Below are 21,375 nucleotides of genomic sequence, written 5' to 3' on the forward strand. Positions count from 1 at the left end.
CACGCAACCGAGATCGGCGGAAATTCGTGCGAAATCCCGCTCAAACCGAGAAGAAAATCCTTCCGCGCACGGACAGGTGAGAAATCCCCCACGATGCTTGTGAGGGAAAACCGCATGAATTATTTCAAGCTTTCAAACACGAAAAAACTCACACAACGAAACCATTTTTTACTTGTATTGGTGTTCACCCAGCTGCGGTTAACGTGGATGTATTGGTGAACTTTTTTTTTAATACGCTTGTATGTGTGTGTTACAAGAAGTTTTTTCTTCTTATTCTTGTTCTTTTTTATTTGGGAATAAAAGCAGGTTGATTTTGCAATTTACTTTTTTATTCAAGAAACTCACAAAACACCTCACGAAATCACAATAAACATCACTACTGGCAGTCTACTGTATTCATTTACAGATCGTTGGGTGCACCTCTCCGATGTTGCCCGAAACAGATTGCTCCCGCGATTCTGCCATCTGCACTCCACGAACCGTTGATGTTCCGAACCGGCATTCCTCGATTGCGTGTTCCGACACGAACAGCATTCCGATAAGGTTTCCAGATGAGCAACCGTTTCTGCAAACAAAAAACAAAAACAAGAACCCTCCATCAATTCTCTGACCGATTTTTCCATTCTCAGAAGTTCGACTCTTTTTAACTCAAACGATAATGTTTGCTTACCTGCTTGACAGTACATATTTAAAGATGAAAAGCATTTAAACTAAATATTTTTTTAAATTAAGTTGCTTTCTGTCGTCAAAAGACCGCCGACAAAATCACACGAGCAAATCGACTGACTGACTTGACGTGTCGTCAGCAGCGGGAGCTGCAAGTGTGTAAGTTTTGACAAGGGGCAGTCCCTAAACCACGGTTATTGTCATGTTACATATGGGTCACCCCTAAACTACCTAGAAACATTTTTATTGCTAAACTTTTTTTTTTGAAAGATTATGAAATAAACACAGTTTTTTAAATATGATTAAAAACCAATTGAACTTTAAAAATGTTTAATATTTTACGAAACACAAATAAAAAAAGATTGGTTTCAGGAAAAGTTTTGTCCGTGGTTTTGTCTCATAATTGTTTTTAATCATTAATTATAATTAAATTAATCATGTAAAATTGTAAAATTGTAAAATTGTAAAATTGTAAAATTGTAAAATTGTAAAATTGTAAAATTGTAAAATTGTAAAATTGTAAAATTGTAAAATTGTAAAATTGTAAAATTGTAAAATTGTCAAATTGTCAAATTGTAAAATTGTCAAATTGTCAAATTGTCAAATTGTCAAATTGTCAAATTGTCAAATTGTAAAATTGTCAAATTGTCCAATTGTCAAATTGTCACATTGTCAAATTGTCAAATTGTCAAATTGTTAAAATGTAAAAATGTCAAAATGTCAAAAAGTCAAAATGTCAAAATGTCAAAAAGTCAAAATGTCAAAATGTCAAAATGTCAAAATGTCAAAATGTCAAAATGTCAAAATGTCAAAATGTCAAAATGTCAAAATGTCAAAATGTCAAAATGTCAAAGTGTCAAAATGTCAAAATGTCAAAATGTCAAAATGTCAAAATGTCAAAATGTCAAAATGTCAAAATGTCAAAATGTCAAAATGTCAAAATGTCAAAATGTCAAAATGTCAAAATGTCAAAATGTCAAAATGTCAAAATGTCAAAATGTCAAAATGTCAAAATGTCAAAATGTCAAAATGTCAAAATGTCAAAATGTCAAAATGTCAAAATGTCAAAATGTCAAAATGTCAAAATGTCAAAATGTCAAAATGTCAAAATGTCAAAATGTCAAAATGTCAAAATGTCAAAATGTCAAAATGTCAAAATGTCAAAATGTCAAAATGTCAAAATGTCAAAATGTCAAAATGTCAAAATGTCAAAATGTCAAAATGTCAAAAAGTCAAAATGTCAAAATGTCAAAATGTCAAAATGTCAAAATGTCAAAATGTCAAAATGTCAAAATGTCAAAATGTCAAAATGTCAAAATGTCAAAATGTCAAAATGTCAAAATGTCAAAATGTCAAAATGTCAAAATGTCAAAATGTCAAAATGTCAAAATGTCAAAATGTCAAAATGTCAAAATGTCAAAATGTCAAAATGTCAAAATGTCAAAATGTCAAAATGTCAAAATGTCAAAATGTCAAAATGTCAAAATGTCAAAATGTCAAAATGTCAAAATGTCAAAATGTCAAAATGTCAAAATGTCAAAATGTCAAAATGTCAAAATGTCAAAATGTCAAAATGTCAAAATGTCAAATGTCAAAATGTCAAAATGTCAAAATGTTAAAATGTCAAAATGTCAAAATGTCAAAATGTCAAAATGTCAAAATGTCAAAATGTCAAAATGTCAAAATGTCAAAATGTCAAAATGTCAAAATGTCAAAATGTCAAAATGTCAAAATGTCAAAATGTCAAAATGTCAAAATGTCAAAATGTCAAAATGTCAAAATGTCAAAATGTCAAAATGTCAAAATGTCAAAATGTCAAAATGTCAAAATGTCAAAATGTCAAAATGTCAAAATGTCAAAATGTCAAAATGTCAAAATGTCAAATTGCCAAATTGTCAAATTGTCAAATTGTCAAATTGTCAAATTGTCAAATTGTCAAATTGTCAAATTGTCAAATTGTCAAATTGTCAAATTGTCAAATTGTCAAATTGTCAAATTGTCAAATTGTCAAATTGTCAAATTGTCAAATTGTCAAATTGTCAAATTGTCAAATTGTCAAATTGTCAAATTGTCAAATTGTCAAATTGTCAAATTGTCAAATTGTCAAATTGTCAAATTGTCAAATTGTCAAATTGTCAAATTGTCAAATTGTCAAATTGTCAAATTGTCAAATTGTCAAATTGTCAAATTGTCAAATTGTCAAATTGTCAAATTGTCAAATTGTCAAATTGTCAAATTGTCAAATTGTCAAATTGTCAAATTGTCAAATTGTCAAATTGTCAAATTGTCAAATTGTCAAATTGTCAAATTGTCAAATTGTCAAATTGTCAAATTGTCAAATTGTCAAATTGTCAAATTGTCAAATTGTCAAAATGTCGAAATGTCAAAATGTCACAATGTCACAATGTCAAAATGTCAAAATGTCAAAATGTCAAAATGTCAAAATGTCAAAATGTCAAAATGTCACAATGTCACAATGTCAAAATGTCAAAATGTCACAATGTCAAAATGTCAAAATGTCAAAATGTCAAAATGTCAAAATGTCAAAATGTCAAAATGTCAAAATGTCAAAATGTCAAAATGTCAAAATGTCAAAATGTCAAAATGTCAAAATGTCAAAATGTCAAATTGTCAAATTCACATGTCCAAATGTCAAAATGTCAAATTGTCAAATTCACATGTCCAAATGACCAATTAACAATAAAACAATTTTTTTTTCTTCTGTTCAAGTCATGTCACTCCTGCACCACACTGCTAAGTGAATTTGTGCTGATCGGCGATACAAAATAAGCACGCATACTTGTGCACAGCACTGACGTGTGAGATACAGCTGCGCGTCGTGTGTTTACGTTCTTGGTCAATGAATTTGAAATATTTCGACACATTCCTGTGATGGTATGCGTGAATTTTCGAGACAGTTCAATTCGGGAGGGATTTCCACACGATTTCAGCGTTGTCCCACACAAATCAAATTGGGAGGGCCTCTCTCACGGATTTCTCGTTTGCGTGCAGAAATGATAATCATTGAAATGAATTAAGGACAAATAACGGTAGCCTTTTTCGCCATGATTTTCATGTACTAAAATTTCACCTTAAGTATTAAGTGATTTTGAATTTTTAAATCCAAGGTGGCTGCCAAAATGGCCGGGATGAAATATTGAAAAATGCATTTTTTTATTCAATAGGTATCAACCATTCAAATTTGACTAAAATGGGGTTGCAGAACTCTTGTTTGATTATAAAAGTTAGGAGATATAAAAAACACGAAAAAAAAGTTATTTGTTAATTATTCAATTATCCAAAGTCTCATACAAACCATCGAATATTCAAACTTTCGGATAAGGCTTCGGATAATCGATTCTGGACTGTACTGCCCATAATTGAAAAACGGCTATTATCCACTTTTGACAAAATTGAGATTTTTGCTCTAGGTGGTAGAAGATGTTCAAACGCATCTTCCAATACTTGAATTTCACTAAAATATTGTTTCATTTTTTCTGCCAATGTGGAAAACCAAACGGCTAATATCTCAATCCCCTTTTAAATTGCCGTGGCGAAGATTTGGTGACGAACACTAAAACGCGTTTTTCTATGAATACCTGATTTAGCATAAAAGCCTAAATACAAGTTACCAATAATCCAATAAAGCAACAAATTACAAATTAAAATAAGGCCATGCCTAAGAAATTAACAATTATCGCAAGTAACTTCTGTCAATTAATTATCTCTGTCGCGTTTTAACCACGTTAAACACTTGTCGATGGCACCCGAAGAACGTGGCAAAACTTTTTTGTTCATTATTTGTTGATGGTTCTGAGTCCCGGATACTACTCAAATCTTTGTGCACGTAAAGCCAAAGATCCCCGCAATTAGTGTCGAGATTACTTGACCTGGCCGCCGCCACCGCCGTAGGTTCTGAGCTGGATGGCGGGAAGTTAAAAGTATTGCCAATGAATTATACTAGCAAAACAAAGCAAGCTTATGAGCTCAACTCGTTTGTTCATCATGAATAATGATGTGCGGCCACATCAGGTGGCTTAGGGTGACATCAGTTGCGGAAAATCAATTTAGTTCGAAAACAAACCGAATTATGAACCTTCAATATTTTTTATATGGTGGCTTTGAAAATCGTTTGTTGTTTCCGTTTGATAATGATCGAAATAATTTAAAATGAGTCCAAGCGTACTTTTATTTGCATAGAAATTTAGAATACTAATGAAAAATTAAATGGTGTACCTCTTTTATTTCTGGGTCATTTTGAGTCATAGCCTTCGACAATTTTGGCGACGGCCTTATCATATGAATCGCAAGATTGTAAGAAAAGTTGTGCCAACGCACAGTGGGCGAAATGGAACCCAAAATCGGACTTAATTGAACAGGGCTAGTTCCCTTGTATGAAAAATAGTGTTTCTTTTGTAAAAAAATCCGGGAAATCGATTGGTGATGGTTTCATCCAACGTACGAAACGGCAAAGGGTCAATTTTGCCCCAATTCCTCTTTTTTTTACATTTTTTCATAAAAATCGGTCTGTATTTAGAGCGGAGGCTTCATGCGGCCATCCAAAATGCACTTAACTTATGTGAAAATGTCCCAGGAGTTCAGTAAAAATAACCACTTGCACCGCAAAAATCATCTAGGGTCCATTAAACCCCAATTCCTCTATAAAAGCATTTTTGGCCGTTTTCAAATGTTAGGTCAGATTTTAACAATCTGAAATATTTTTATCGTAAAGATCAGACAATTTTACATAAGAATGACGATTTGCACTTGATAGTTAGACACATTTATGTTGATAAAAATAAAAAAATATGTAAAAGGCAGTTTATTCTGCGTTTGGGAAAATTGGCCCAAAACTGATTCTTCAATCTTTTTATTTAGTTTAATTTCTATATCAACATAAATGTATCAAACTATCAAGTGCAAATCGTCATTCTTATGTAAAATTGTCTGATCTTTACGATAAATATATTTTTAGATTTTTAAACCAGACCTAACATTTGAAAACGGCCAAAAATGCTTTTATAGCGGAATTGGGGTTAAATGGACCCTAGATGATTTTCGCTCTAAATACAGACCGATTTTTATGAAAAAATGTAAAAAAATGGGGAATTGGGGCAAAATTGACCCTTTGATGAAACCATCACCAATCGATTCCCCGGTTTTTTTACAATAGAAACACTATTTTTCATACCAGGGAACCAGCCGCGTTCAATTTAGTCCGATTTTGGGTTCCATTTCGCCCACTGTGCAACGGTTAGTAAGTTTGGAAAAGGATTTCGTGCGAATGAAACAGAGCAAAACGCCTGAGTTAGTAAGGCACGGTGAACTGTTGGGTCAAACTTAAGCTCAAAACTCAAAGCCTACGACATGAGGAATAATTCATAAACCGCCGGAATCAACGTAAGTCTGTTGCTAGTGGCGAGGTCCAATGAAAGAAAATTTGTCAAACAGTTTTGAAGGTTAAAAATCTTGCGTCACCCTGATGACACATTAATCTTCAGCCAAGTATCATTGAAGACCAGAGCGTGTTAAATGCACATTGAATTGAAGATATCACGGACGTGTGTGACATCAAAAAGTTGAAGAAAAAATCATCATCAGACATGCTTACATGTTACAAGACATACACTGTGAGACTCTCGTTTTTTCAACGGTGGACCAAAAATGTGCGGCACCTGTTTGTGCTGGGCGCCGTGACGAATGTAAACAAATTAAAAACCGATCAAGCCTAAACACGTCGCACGTTGCGTCAAATAAGATCGCGACAAGTGAGTGGAATTGTCGCGCAGGTAAATTCCACTCCTACCGATATTTTCTCTCTAAGCATAAAAAGCACAATAACACGACCACAGCTATGCCAGCCAACCTTCAACTGGCGATGACGTCGATAGCGCTGCAGCTGACTGAGTTCCCGCGGCATGATCGCGATCAGAGTTTCCTCTCCAAAGCTGTAAAGTAATACAGTATACAAGTTCTTTGATACAGTCGTTATTGTGAGAAGGTGGCGCCGATGGCAGAGGTTCAGTGCTGCTGGAATTTGTAAAGTTACGTTCACTTTAGCGTTGTAAATTCGAAATTTAAAAGCGTTACAATATCTATCTTGGCCTGGAGAGGCAATTATTGCTTAAGCAGTTAGTAGTTCTAAAGTTCTTACCATTACAATCTATTAGAGGGTGACGATTCTCGAAATTCTCTACTTTCCAGGAATAATCGAGAGTTGATTTTTGCTAATTCCCGGTATTCCAGCAACCCTAGTATTTAAGGTAATCAAAATATATGCTTTAGAATTCCAAACTTAACACGTGCTTATCTGCCCATGATCACATAAATGTCCCATATGCAAAAACAGCAAGCTGAGAAAAACGCAAGGCAAGTTTGTCCCACACATAAGGCTACGTGTTAAGTTTTGACGAAAAAACTGGATTTCCTCCCGATTTCTAGAACAAAGTACTGGATGTTATAGGCTCTTTAGAAAGAGCACACGATTTTGAACCAAACTGCATCAATAACTCAAAAGTGATGAAAATGCATATGGGACATTTATGCGATCATGGGCAGTTATCCAGAATCAATATGTTTGAATCATTTCAATAATTATATTTATCGCTGTTTTTATTTATCGGACATTGATTTTTTAAATCTCTTAAATAAAAGATAGTTTTCCACAAAGTCTTAATTGTGGTTTGGTTGAGCGTTTTAGCAGAATGCATTACTAGTCGAGAACAGAACACTGATGAAGTCTGCAAGTAGTAGACGAAATACGTATCTGTCAAGATATTAAAAATATATAGCGGAATTAAAAGGAACAACTCGTCTCTTTGTATTCAAAGTCTTAATTTCTAACCTCCAATGAAATGCTGTGAGTTTTTGCACGAGTATGTACTTAATATAAGTGTATACACGGTGATCTGTTGACTTATTGGTGATGAGTGTAAATATTATTGTGCCTAAAAATGTTGTAACAGGTGAATAAAGTTTTTTTAGTAGTGTCCTTGAAGCTGTTGTCATATTCAGGTAGTAAATCCTTAGTTGTTTCAACAGATGGTTCATCTGGATCTCACTAGTTTTAACCGTCAATAATATAACTATTTGAAGCTAATGCTTTTGATCGTTTTTGATCTACAATTCCGTGGATGTTGCAAGGTATAAAAAAAAAACAAAGGGTCATTCTATCTCTATCGTATCGGAACTTGGGAAGACTCGTGTGTCGTGTATAACTTAGCATAAGGGTGATTCTTTACCAACTCACACGAATTCGGGAAAAGTTGCCAAAAAAAGCCCCACTTCAATTTGCGTGAAACGTTGTTCATATCGGTAACTTTTGTCCCTGATCACGAATCCGAGGTCCGTTTTTTGATATCTCGTGACGGAAGGGCAGTACGACAGTATTGTTTTTCAATAATTTGCATCCTAAAAGGTGATGCGATGGAAATTTGGTGTCAAAGGGACTTTTATGTAAAATTGGACGCCCGATTTGATGGCGTACTCAAAATTCCAAAAAAAACGTATTTTTCATCGAAAAAACACTACAAAAGTTATAAAAACTTAATGTTAAAAACTTAATGTACTTTAATGTACTTTTCGAATCTACATTAACCCAGAAGCGTATTTGTTTCATTTAAAACAAAAAAAATCATTTTGGAATTTGGTGTTTTTTTTAATTTGTAGGGTTATTCCTTAGAGTGTAACAATGTTCTACAAAGTTGTAGAGCAGACAAAATATTTTTTCGTAAAATCACTATAATTCGTGATAGTTACAAGCAAACCCCTTATGTTAAGATATCAAAAATTTTGTAATTGTCTGCTCTACAACTTTGCAGAACATTGTTACACTCCAAAAGATAACCCTGCAAAATTTAAAAAAAACACCAAATTTTAAAATGAAAAATTTTGTTCCAGGTGAAAAAAACCCTTCTGGGCTAGTGTAGATTCGAAAAATACATTGAATTTCTTCTTTTAAATTTTTACAGTTGAGTAACGGGAAATGACAGAGTTTTCAAAACTTTGTTGCTTTTTTTTCAATAAAAAAAAAAAGTTTTTTCGAAATTTTTAAGTGCGCTATCAAATCGGGGGTCCAATTTTATATAAAAGTCTCTTTGACACCAAATTTCCATCTCATCACCATTTCAGGCTGCAAATTATTGAAAAACATGTATTTTTTCGCATGTTAAAAAATGCAAGGGGTCGTACCGCCCCGCCGTCACGAAATATTAAAAAACGGACCTCGGATACGTGATCAGGGACATAAGTTACCCCTTAACACAAAGCAAATCGATAATTGCACATAATGATTCGCTTTTACCTTCATGTGAAAGCTTTTCTTGTGATCTTTCGCTTTAATTTTCCACGTTTTATATCAAGTTTTTAAAGAAAAACATTGACCCATGAAATCCACAAATTCGGAACACTTTTTTCTTACGGATGTAAAGAGTCGTGTGGTGTTCGTCGGGGGGATCAGTGTGTGATGTCGCGCGCGAGAATCCGCGAGAAAGTGGTGGAAGATTCTGGAATCATAGAAAATGGGATTCGCGTTGTCGTGCACGGAGAAAAAAGAGTTCCCAAAATCGTGAACAAGCGTTCATGAAAATGGGAACCACGAACAAAGTGTTCAAATTTCATGGTACGTTTTTCAAAATCGTACCATGGGATTTGAACACTTTGTTCGAGGTTCCCATTTTCATGAACGCTTGTTCACGATTTTGGGAACTCTTTTTTCTCCGTGTGTGTATGTTGAATTTCTGCAGTTGAGTCGGTTGCTCGCGTTTCGGACGGGGTAAATTTGTGGTGAAGTTTGCTGTGATTAAATCGTGCGCGAAAAATTCAACGAAGTTTTTAGAATTGATTGAAACAGTTGTGGTATATGAACACTATTTGAGGTTTACACTAGGGTTTACATGACACGAATAACACGTAAATCTAAGTTCATTTAGTTTTGGAAGCCCATCCCATAGCATCGTTGCTCGGATGGCACGCCGGCGGTAAGAAGTAAAAAAATACGCGATTGAAGAATTGATAAGTCGTAACGTCGTAGCTCGGAAGGCAACGATTATGTTTCACTTTCTGATCATATCATCTACCAAGATGAATCCTGACCTTCCCTTTCCTTCCCCTACTAACACAAATCCCCCACTTCCCGTGATGCCTGAAGAAGATGCTGTGGATTCAACGGTATCACGCGGTGTTAACAGGTATAGAGCAACAAACTCTGTGTCTGATGAGTCTGCAACTTCAAATATCGGACTAACATTCCTACCTTTGTTGAATTGCATCTCCTTGTGGGGGCGCCGGTATTGACTAAAAGCAGAGATCCCCGCATAAAGATTTCTGATGAACTTACAGTAAATTTTAACGTTACAAAACGATAAAATATATTGTCATTTTGACAGTGTTTTAACAGTAGACAGCATCGTTTTTTAAGATAATTTGCGTCGTATTTTGGGATTTTACCATAAAAAAGGGGGGTTGTTATGCACCGGTACCATAAAAATTTCGAAATTTTTCCATACATTTTTTTACCAAATACGACGCATTTTACTGTTAATCTAATGTTGCATTTTTCATCCAAAAACTCGTCCTGACTATAGAAATCATCATACATTAATAATAAAAACAGCAAGCATTACAATGCATTGCACAGTCAATTTACAGTTCTTCATGGTTTTTTATCTAGTAAATGATGCGGTAAAAACTATATGCGGACAATAAAACTAATAAGCATTACAATGAATTACACAGTAAAATTATAATTCTTTATGGTTTATTCCCCACTAAATACTACTGTGAAAACTATTTTCGGACATTAAAATAAATAGTAAATAAAGTAAATTTTACAGTAGTTTTATTGTTATTCATAGTATGTTATTTATATTCAACATTGAACCACTTTGTTTATTTGTTCATGAATTGTTAACGCCTTCTTCAGCTTTTTGCAAATCGCCAAAAGGAATCCTTCCACGACGTTTTCTTTCGCTTTCGATTCCGTTTGAAACCCTCGATCGAGACCGGTTCCTGTTCCCCCTCGGGTGGGTGATGCCGTGGTGTGTTCAGTCTGTCCGCCGGTACCTTTTGTCGACTGGAGACTCCGGATTGATTTGCTGGTATTAATAAATGAGAAGACAATTAAGTTAAGAAAAATCTTAATTTAAATAATCAAAATCTGGGGGATGAGACGAGAGAATGCGTAACGTGATTTTCGAATGAGCACAAGCGTGACTTTTTCTTTGCACTTGAATAATTTGTTTTGAAATCTTCTGTGCGCATTTTTTTCCAAGTTTTCGGAAGACAAATAACTGCGTCAGAAGTGGGTGAAGTTTTGCGAAGTCGGTTTGGAACAAAATGTAAGCAAGAGCTCTAAGAAGTACAGTGCCCATTTTGAGACAAAGTACAAGTCTTAATAAATAACGTTTTGTACTAGAAAAAGCGAATCGTGCCCACAATTCGGGCGGAATCAATTGTTGGAGACGACCTCCGGATGAGCACTGAAAAGGGAGAAATAGCCAGTAGGAAGTGGGTTCATTGGAGAAAGAATGGCTCTACGACGACTTTACTGGTAATGGTTATGGTGATTCGGAGAATAATTACAAAAGGTTCGCTATATCAAAAGAAAAAGAAAATCAACAAACCATATTTGGTTTTTACAATAATTTCCCTAATGAATGATTACAATACTTGCTGCTTCTGGCGAACAGTAAAATGGCTCCGCTTTGCAGTTCAAAACGGTTCCGCTTTTGAACCGCTCTATTCACCCCCCCAGATCAAAATTCTCAGATTTTATTCTGAGATTCTTAAATGCTTTTATTCAAGATATTTAAACAAAAACTTTGGTTATTAAATTTAAAATTTATTTAAGCCCTTTATTTTAAATTTCTCAAATTATCAAATCAAATGCAGACTGTATTTGAATTTTTGAACCCACAGTTTCTAATTTAATTTTTTATACCGTCGTTTTTTAATTTTGTATTTTCAGGATTTGGGAGTTTTGAAATTGTAGAATTTCAATTTGCTTTAAATTTTTAAATTTTCTTTTTTCAAGTTTTGAAAAAAAATATTTAAATGTATAATTTTCAAATGTTTAAATTGCTAAATTTCAAAATCTAAGATATCTTAACTTTTGAATTCTTCATTTCGTTGATCAAGCTTCCGTGTCCCGTAATCAAATAGCTCCGCACCGTTGCAAATGCCTCCTGTAAAAGAAAAAAAATAACAAAATAAACTTAAGAAAGTTACCCAAGCAGACCATTGTTTTTTTGCAAGCAGTTGACTTAGTCAAACTTTTCGACACCCTCAGCAAACGTCAAATCAGTACAAACTGGTGCCGAATCTCTTCCAGAAAAGATCCGGCAATAATTTTTATGGTTTGACGTTTGCGGAAAGAATCTTGAAAATTTAAACAAATCACTTAATGCATCAGACCATGACAAACATCTGCTGCTGCTGCAGGAGGGGTTCCGCCATCTCCAAATTTCATGAAACGCCTGATATTTACATCCCGGAGCTCTTCTGATTCGTTGACGATTGAGGATCCTGTAAAATAGAAAAAAAAGGTATTTCCTAAGAGGGCTATAAAAATGGGGCTGGATACACTTCAAACGACGACGACGGAACGTGTGAGCGGCATAAACAATCGGACGCGACTGGCAACTTCTTTCAAACCGTTTCGGAAGAAATTCCAAAACATAACCACACACAAACACTACAAACGTCGGCGATGACGATGCACAAATCTTGGACGCGATTGCCAACTTCTTTGGAACCGGAAGAAGTTCAAAAACACACGCACCCACACATGACCGACGACGGAATCTGGCACACATCCTGGACGTATCTGGCAACTTTTATCCAAACCGGTCCGGAAGGACGACGACAACAGAATCTGGCACAAATCCCGGACGCATCTGGTAACTTCTTCCAAACCGGTCCGGAAGAAGTACCAAAACACACGTACCTACTTCAAACGACGACGATGGCGACGGAATCTGCCCCAAATTGCGGACGCATTAATGTTCTTCACCGGTCCAAATACTCACCAAAAGTTGCTGACACTAATCTTCTTCTCCCTCCCGGATCAGTCACCCGGCAGATTTGACGCCGGGAGTTTGGTTTTTCACAAGCACACGCGATTTCATTTCGATTAAAACTTTTGAAACTGCGGCCAAACAAAACAGGATCGAACACGCATCGCGAGTGAAAAAATTTGACAGCTTGCTCAACCCGCTCAACCATGGTGCGTTCGTTTGGGAGCGTCGTACGGTTCAGGCGACGACGTCAGGTGTCATGGTGTGTTCGTTTTGGGATCCTTATTATTTTATGCCTTTTCTTTTTTTGAGTAAAAATGTTAAAATATTAAAATGTTAAAATGTTAAAATATTAAAATGTTAAAATGTTAAAATGTTAAAATGTTCAAATGTTAAAATGTTCAAATGTTAAAATGTTAAAATGTTAAAATGTTAAAATGTTAAAATGTTAAAATGTTAAAATGTTAAAATTTTAAAATTTTAAAATGTTAAAATGTTAAAATGTTAAAATGTTAAAATGTTAAAATGTGAAAATGTTAAAATGTTAAAATGTTAAAATGTTAAAATGTTAAAATGTTAAAATGTTAAAATGTTAAATTGTTAAAAATTTTAAAATGTTAAAATGTTAAAATGTTAAAATGTTAAAATGTTAAAATGTTAAAATGTTAAAATGTTAAAATGTTAAAATGTTAAAATGTTAAAATGTTAAAATGTTAAAATGTTAAAATGTTAAAATGTTAAAATGTTAAAATGTTAAAATGTTAAAATGTTAAAATGTTAAAATGTTAAAATGTTAAAATGTTGAAATGTTAAAATGTTAAAATGTTAAAATGTTAAAATGTTAAAATGTTAAAATGTTAAAATGTTAAAATGTTAAAATGTTAAAATGTTAAAATGTTAAAATGTTAAAATGTTAAAATGTTAAAATGTTAAAATGTTAAAATGTTAAAATGTTAAAATGTTAAAATGTTAAAATGTTAAAATGTTAAAATGTTAAAATGTTAAAATGTTAAAATGTTAAAATGTTGAAATGTTAAAATGTTCAAATGTTAAAATGTTAAAATGTTAAAATGTTAAAATGTTAAAATGTTAAAATGTTAAAATGTTAAAATGTTAAAATGTTAAAATGTTAAAATGTTAAAATATTAAAATGTTAAAATGTTAAAATGTTAAAATGTTAAAATGTTAAAATGTTAAAATGTTAAAATGTTAAAATGTTTAAATGTTTAAATGTTTAAATGTTGAAATGTTTAAATGTTTAAATGTTTAAATGTTTAAATGTATTAATATTTTAATATTTTAATATATTAATAAATTATAGATTAATATATCAATATATTAATAAATTAATATTTTAATAATTCAATATTTTATTATTTGAATATTTTAATATATTAATATATCAATATATTAATAAATTAATATTTTAATATTTTTTTTTGTGAGGGAACAGTAAAATAATTAATGTTTTAATGCTTAAGTTTTTAAAATTGTTTGATTTGATTTGAGCTTTTCACAAAATCGTTTGTGATGTTTTGTTTTTAAAATATAACTCGTTTTTAATACTTTTATTACATGATTCAAATTATTTTAAAAAAATCGTTCAAAAAAGTTCACACTACGCAACTATAACATTACAATGAACGTAATGTAACAAAAAAATTGGAAAAAATGCATTATGAGATTTCCAATACAAAAACCATAAGATTTGCTATATTCATGCATTTTACGATAGTTTTATTGTTTCCATTTATAACATTTCCAATAACAAAACCTTACAATTAGCTGTAACCATGAATTGTATAGTAGCTTCATCGCCATTCCAGTAAAGTTCGAAAAAGTCAACAATAAACTTACCATAAATATTGTAATATGTATTGTAATTGGATGGTTTTAACAGTGCAAATCATCATACATTTTTATGCGGGTCTTCAGGGGTTATACAGTGAGGATGATTAGCTCCCACTATTCATCTGTTGGTTCATTGTGTAACTTCTGCTGATCTGTCAATAACGGAGTAGCAGCTCATTGGCAGTCAACCATGCTCATGCTCATGCACACTTTTTTCTTACGGATGTAAACAAACTTTGGTTCCCTCCATGAGTACATATTTTTTACAAAATAATGACTTCACGCACTGAAACCAACAAAACTTAAGCATAGTTATGTTTTATGAATGGTCCGATAACTTTTTTTTTTTTTTTGAAATATTAGTTAAATTTAGGTGTTCCACAATTATGGGAGGCACAATAACATCCCACAATTATGGAACAGGCAATTTGGAGGTAGTATTTTGCTGCTCTGAATGAAATATTCTTGAGATGCAGTTTTTTGTTTTAAAAGTACTAGGGGAAATATACCCTTTCTAATCAAACACCTATCTTCGTCATATAGTTTGATGCTCGATTAAAGCTCCAAAAATACTATTTAGGCTTTAAACTTACCAGCAACAGCACCGCCTCGAGTAAGCACGAAAATTTATGCCATTTACTGGCCAAAAAGATCAAATTTAATGCACTTTTGATCATAATTTCTATTTTGCGAGACCATTTCTCATCATTTTGGTGGCACACACATCCACACGCAAGATCAGAGGTTGACTGCTTAACGAAAGTCGCCATCAATATCTTTTCACTTGCGCTAACTATTTCAAAGCGCTTAAGATATATAAAATTGCTTCCAACTACCGGCAACATGTTCTTTTGACCATTACTTAGTCACTCACTTGAAAAATAATCCAGAAAAATGTAAATAATTAGCAAGCACCATCAAAAAAACAAACGCCCTTAGGCTTCTGACGTTTGAATTTTGACGACCCATTCCAATCGAAGGCTGGAGAAAACGAAGAAAATCGAGCGAGGAGCGAAGGCAAATAAAGAACAAAGCGTGGCCACCAACACCACCAACATGCTGGTGCAGCGCCTGTTGGAGTGAGCAAGTGCTGCCAGGAAATTTTCGCTATAAATGCTACTTTTCGTGAGTGTTCGCTTAAAATTTCATCAATTTTGGCAGCACTAAGCAGACCCAAAAGAGCACTGGAAGAAAAAAAGAACTAAGCTGTAAATAGAAAAATGGGCGTGGCCCAATGCACTCGACTGATTAGAATGCATTTTTGAAATATTTTTTTTTAAATGCTTGTAAAAGGAATAGCATAACTTTTAATAAAAGTGAAAATAAACAGAAATGTTCACAAAAAGTTGCTCTACTCGTTGGTGTACTTGGTTTTAGTGAATTTCTAGGAACAATCCAGATTACCCAGCATCATTCAAACACGACCGCTTATTAGGCTTAAAATTGGCATATTTCCCCTACTTTTACTAGTGAAATAGCGAGAGAATGTCCAAATAAAGGTCCTTAAAATAGTAGGGTCGACAGAAAAGATGCATTTGGCATGCTATTGACAAATTATTACAAAAGTGTTCCGAATTTGTGGGTGTTCCGAATATGTGGGATGACTGTACAACAGGTCTAAAAAGATTCATTGATATCGGAGAGGGTCGAGTAAAAAAGTACCTGAAAAATTACTGTTTTGGGCTGGAACTGCTCTTGTGCCATTCACTTTCCATTAAAATGCTTGTGAAGCATGTGGGTGAGCAATAGAGTGTAACAAAAATTACTTTTTGGCGGGCATTCAAGGGTTTGTTCCGGTGGGCATACTAAGCCCAAATCCAAAATATGAGCTTGATTGGACGTAACAGGAGCTGGCGCTCCGCCCTTCAATTTTAAATGGGATTTAACCCGTAAAAGAAGATTTTTTCAAAAATGTCACTTTTTGAGGCATTTTGGCCACTGAAGCGTTTATTTTCAACATCATTGGCGTATAGGCCAGATCCTTGCGCATCTTTTGGTATGTATAACATTGAAATTTGGAGCACCCTGGAACTCGGTACAGACCTTCAATGTTTGGCATTTTTTCGAAAAATTGGCCCTGGCAAAAAAGATATGCGTCGCGCAAAAAAAAAAAAGGAAATAAAAACACGTATCGTGTAATAAACCGTCCTATTCCCGATCGAATCTCCACACTTACAAAACGTTCAATTTTTCCAGCACCACTGACTAACTGACTCCGCGATCCGCCACTAAACACAATCATCCATAGCTGTTTGGTGGCCACCTGCAGGCTGCTGCTGTGGAAGCCCACGAGCTCCCTAGTCACGCCGGCCCAGCTCAGTATCTATCTGTATCGCACCACCGAAAGTCGTCGTGCACACCATTCTCCTCCGAGATCATCGTCGCCGTGGAGTTTTTCCTCCAGGCGCGAACGCGCGCGCGCTAATAAAGCACCTCTCGTATCGTGGCCAAGCTTTTACTCGTCGCTGAACCGTTGACGGTGCCAGAAGTGATTTCAACGCGCGAATTTCGTCGTCGTCGTCGCGTGTGCTGTGTGCTGCGTAGTCAGAAACCTCCAACGAGAGATCTGACGAAACTGGGGCTAGAATTTTGCGGCCGATCAGAACGTGGACGAACCTCAACCGAGACGGATCTATCTCTCTTCCTGCGGAGTCCTGCTAGTTTTTTTAGACTTTGGCTTGCTGGAGAGTCCTCGTGACGTGACGTGATCATGTCGAACATAAGTGATTTCTACCGCGACAAGGTCGTGTTCGTGACCGGGGGAACCGGGTTCATAGGGAAGATCGTGGTGGAAAAGTTGCTACGGTAAGAGAGGGGGTGGTGAATGTTTGTGGAGTTTGTGGAAAATATTCGCGTGAATGCTCATTTGGAACGTTTCTTCTCCTCGTTTCTTCGACAGAACAAGTGAAGTAAAGCAAGTCATACTGTTGGTGCGCGAGAAGAAGAACACACTGCCCGAGCAGAGGATCAAGGATATATGCGCGTGTCCTGTGAGTATGCGTTGGCCAAGTGGTTACCCAAAAAGCGATCATGGACTGTTTGATTGGAGCAGATTAGTGTTAATCACCTTAAACGAAATGATTAATGATGGTTCATATTGTTTCAAAGGGCCTTTTTCGGGGACAAATTACCTGAAATTTGAAAAAAAATGACCCCAAATCACCTTGCCTTCGGCGAACAGCATTGAACTAAGTGTGTGGTGTTACACAACCAGAATCTGTCTCAAACGACAAGTTTTCCTCCAAGTACTGGATCTAACCGTACGCACCGTCAAGTCGCTCAGTAAGCTCCATAATTGAACGGCCTGTTGGCGTAAACGACGTGGCGCGTATGAAGGCGTGCTACGTTATGAATACTTAAAACACTTTCCGTAGCCAATGCTACGCGTTTGGACTTGGACTGGTGTTGTGGAAAAAAATGGCACATGAGTCAAAGTGAGCATTTTACATCAACAATTTCCTGATATGTGAGTGCAAATTAAGTTGGTGACAGAAGAACGTTGTTTCTGAAATAATTATGAAAATAATTAGAAAAAAAACGGTTTCTAAAGTAGATATAAGAAGGAACGATCTCCTAATAGTCGAATTATTGATAAAAGAAAGAAGAAATACAAAATGTTTACAAAAATCAATTAGAGAAATACGAGCAACAAATTGTTCGTCGTGTCATGTTTTTTTTTTTAGAGGTGGGCAATACCGCACTTTTTTAGGAGCCGCTCATTTTTGCTCGCTCATTAAAATTAGCGGATCTTTCGTTCTTTTTAAAATATTGTTTAAAATGTTCTTTTAATGGTTAGCATGGTGTGATTTTTTATGTTTTTTTTATTTAATTGTTATAAATTATTTGGAAAAAATAAATACTAAAAATTAGAACATTCGCTTGCAAATCATAAGTCTTCGGTCTCTTTGATGAGATTTCTACTCAAACGTAAACGTTCGAATATTTGGGAGGGGAGAGCACCCAAACTTATATTTTGGATTTTGGAGAAAGTTGCTATTAATTTCTGCTAAAATTAAACAACTGCGATCTCTTTTCTACATTCTGATTTAATCAATGAAGTCTAAAAATGCCAAAGGGCAACCGAGTTTTTATCAGATCTCATGAAATACTCTAATTTTGCATTCGGGTAATATTTTAATGTATCTTTACGATCAGCTCATTTTCAATCCTCAACAACACTTTTTGTATTCTAAAATTTGTTGAAAATTCAATAAATTATATTTTTGAACTTAATAATAAACACAAATATAAAAATCTTCCATCTTGGAACGGTTTAAAGTTTAAACCGCGGCTCTTTGAGCGGCTTGCTCTTTTTTTTGTCGCCTCTATTTTTTTATGTGTTTTTTGGAAAAAGAATTGAACAAATTTTTTGATTTTCGAAAGGCCGAAAAATTCAGAAATAAGCCTTTTTGAAATCTTTGTCTGGATTAAAATAAATCAAATCAAATATTTTTTGAATAGATTAGAAAATTTCACAACTGTTTCATTTATTAACATTTGAAATCTGACAAGCAGGTGCTTCGATATTTGCATTAGAAATTGGGTGGCTGACCTAAATTTTCCTATGTGTTTTTCTTTTATCCCTTGATTCTCAGCAACTAGGAGTCCAATTTTCAATTTTTCTTGAAAGACATTTTCTGAACTTAAGCTGCCAAAATTGTATGGAGACTTGTACGGGTAAAACAATGATACAAAATGACTTATTTGGTCATAGGGAAGGCCCAAAAAATATTTTTGGAATTCGGGGAGACTCGCTCATTTATTTATGATTAGAATTTTATCCTGAAATTAAAACTTAAATTGCTGATACCACCGATCACACCGATAAAGCTTATTTTTATGACTACAGTGGTACGACCACAAAGAGTTAAGAGCGAGTCCACGAACAGGGCATACCCCTTTGTATGGGACGTCGTTTGGACCTCACCAATCTGCCTGAAATTTTCAGGGGTTGTTTGTACATATAAAACTAGCATCTGGCCAAAATATGATCACTCTAGGTCAACGGAAAGTGGGGCAAATCGGGACACAAAGTTTGAAGGTTCAAAAACGTCAAAAATCTTAAAATGGCTATAATTTAGGCAAAATTCAATTTAATTTCAAAATTCAAAATGCATCTGAAAGGGCTTAAAAAACGCAACAAAATGCAGGGTAGAGCATCCCAATTGGTTTAATCTAAAGGGAGTTATTGGCATTTTAGTGAAAAAATAGCATAATTTTCAAATCAAATAAAAAAGTGTTCCATCCAGATATCAACTCGGTTCTACCTGCAGCTTGTACGGGACATCTGGGACTACCATTTGAGACTGAGAACGCTTTGGGTAAGGCAGTTTTACATATTAAATAGACACTTTTACTTTTAGTGAATTTTTTGGTTGTAAATTTTTGCTCTGGGGACCTCTTAGATCGCATTTTCTGGTGATAATTTTATCATATTCGTGTTTTTGAGACAATTTCACAATAGAAACATGCATAAGAATGTTTATTTTGATCCATTTTAACCATTTAAAAAATGAAAGATAAAAAAAAATAAGAAGCTGCTTTTTTCTGGTGTCATCTAGTATCCTTGGAAACGAGCTTGATTTTCAATAAATGTGAATCGAAGATTTTTTTTCAACTTTTATTTTTTAAAGGGTTAAAATAGATCAAAACAAACATTTTTATGCATGTTTCTTTTGTGAAATTGTCTTGTCGTTATAGATTTTTTAAGATTTTTGACGTTTTTGAACCTTCAAACTTTGTGTTCCGATTTGCCCCACTTCCCGTTGACCTAGAGTGCTCATATTTTGGCCAGATGCTAGTTTTATATGTACAAACAACCAACAACAACAAATGTACAATTTCAGGCAGATTGGTGAGGTCGATGCGAGATGAGTATGCTTTGCTCGTGGACTCGCTCTTAAAAATTGATTTTGAATCAATTTTGAAAAATTAACTTCGCGGCCTTTATTGACATAAAGTATTTTACTTGACAGCTCCTTCTAAAGGGACCATAGTTTATCTGTCAAAATCTGTTTATCTGTCTGTTATAATAATTTTATAGATTGACTCTGTCCGATGCGTAATACACATTAAAGATCTGGCAACTTTGTTATTAAGGCTCTGGAAGGCATCATTCCAGATCGGCCATTTGGCGGCCATGTTTGTTTTAGAAAAAAACATTAAAATCTTGATTCAGAATTTATCAATCAAAAAATGGTTTTCTTTGTTAATCATTTTACATATCATGATATTTTTTCCATTTCAATTTACTATTTCTGGACCATCATTCAGAACCATCATTGACAGTCATTGTCCCAAGAGTTAAGGACACCTTCTACGACCTTAAATATATCGATTATATAGGATTTATAGAACTTTTTATGTACATTTATAATTTTATTTTAGTTCTTTTTTGGATGCTAACGGTGAAATTGTGTATGATGAAAATCTTTCCATGGCTTTCTTAGAAACAATCTACAAATCAAATTATGTAGTCAATTTGAAACAATATTCGCAAAGTTTCCACAAAACACTCAAGAAGAATTAAGCAACGCATATAAAACATTATCCAAGCAGTATTTCCAACAAAACAAATCCAAAATCCTGGCAAGCCATAGTACTTTGAATGTATGAGCTTCCAAAAGTTCAAAGTTTACAGGGAAATTGATAAATGTGCGAAGTTGTTGTACCCTTTCGGAACCTTAGTCAGGAGCGAGGTGCAAATCTAGAGTTTTTTTTAATAGGTCCTATAAACATATAAAAGACAATAGCTTATTGGACCTTTTTTAAAAAAAAACTCTAGAAATGATTTACAGAGACAGACGCGCGATGCAAAAAAGGGGATCAAGTTTGTTTTTTAAAA

The 21,375-nt window shown here is 34.2% G+C and overlaps 3 protein-coding genes across 4 annotated transcripts in view; 2 read left to right on the plus strand and 1 right to left on the minus strand.

Annotated features, from left to right (window-relative positions):
* Positions 1 to 21,375, plus strand: part of LOC120430879 (uncharacterized) — a 73,403-nt gene that overhangs the window by 51,067 nt on the left and 961 nt on the right. The window lies entirely within an intron of this gene.
* On the minus strand, positions 9,981 to 13,155 carry LOC120432024 (uncharacterized). 2 transcript variants are annotated; one of them, XM_039597160.2, is made up of 4 exons: positions 12,693 to 13,155; positions 12,079 to 12,189; positions 11,775 to 11,849; positions 9,981 to 10,760 (listed from the first exon to the last, which is right to left on the minus strand). In XM_039597160.2, the coding sequence occupies exons 1-4, from the start codon at positions 12,886 to 12,888 to the stop codon at positions 10,585 to 10,587; spliced, it is 558 nt and encodes a 185-aa protein (XP_039453094.1). In that variant the 5' UTR covers positions 12,889 to 13,155; the 3' UTR covers positions 9,981 to 10,584. The 2 variants fall into 2 exon arrangements, with proteins under 2 accessions (XP_039453094.1, XP_039453095.1); XM_039597161.2 differs by having other exon boundaries at positions 12,079 to 13,139.
* The window catches only part of LOC120430878 (fatty acyl-CoA reductase wat-like), a 47,782-nt gene continuing 43,266 nt past the window's right edge, over positions 16,860 to 21,375 (plus strand). The window contains exons 1-2 of the mRNA XM_052711150.1: positions 16,860 to 17,336; positions 17,431 to 17,521. Coding sequence (XP_052567110.1) covers positions 17,242 to 17,336; positions 17,431 to 17,521 — 186 coding nt within the window. The 5' untranslated portion in view covers positions 16,860 to 17,241. The remainder of the gene's footprint in view (positions 17,337 to 17,430; positions 17,522 to 21,375) is intronic.

This window comes from Culex pipiens, chromosome 3 (assembly GCF_016801865.2).
Source record: "Culex pipiens pallens isolate TS chromosome 3, TS_CPP_V2, whole genome shotgun sequence".
Classification (NCBI taxonomy): domain Eukaryota; kingdom Metazoa; phylum Arthropoda; class Insecta; order Diptera; family Culicidae; genus Culex; species Culex pipiens.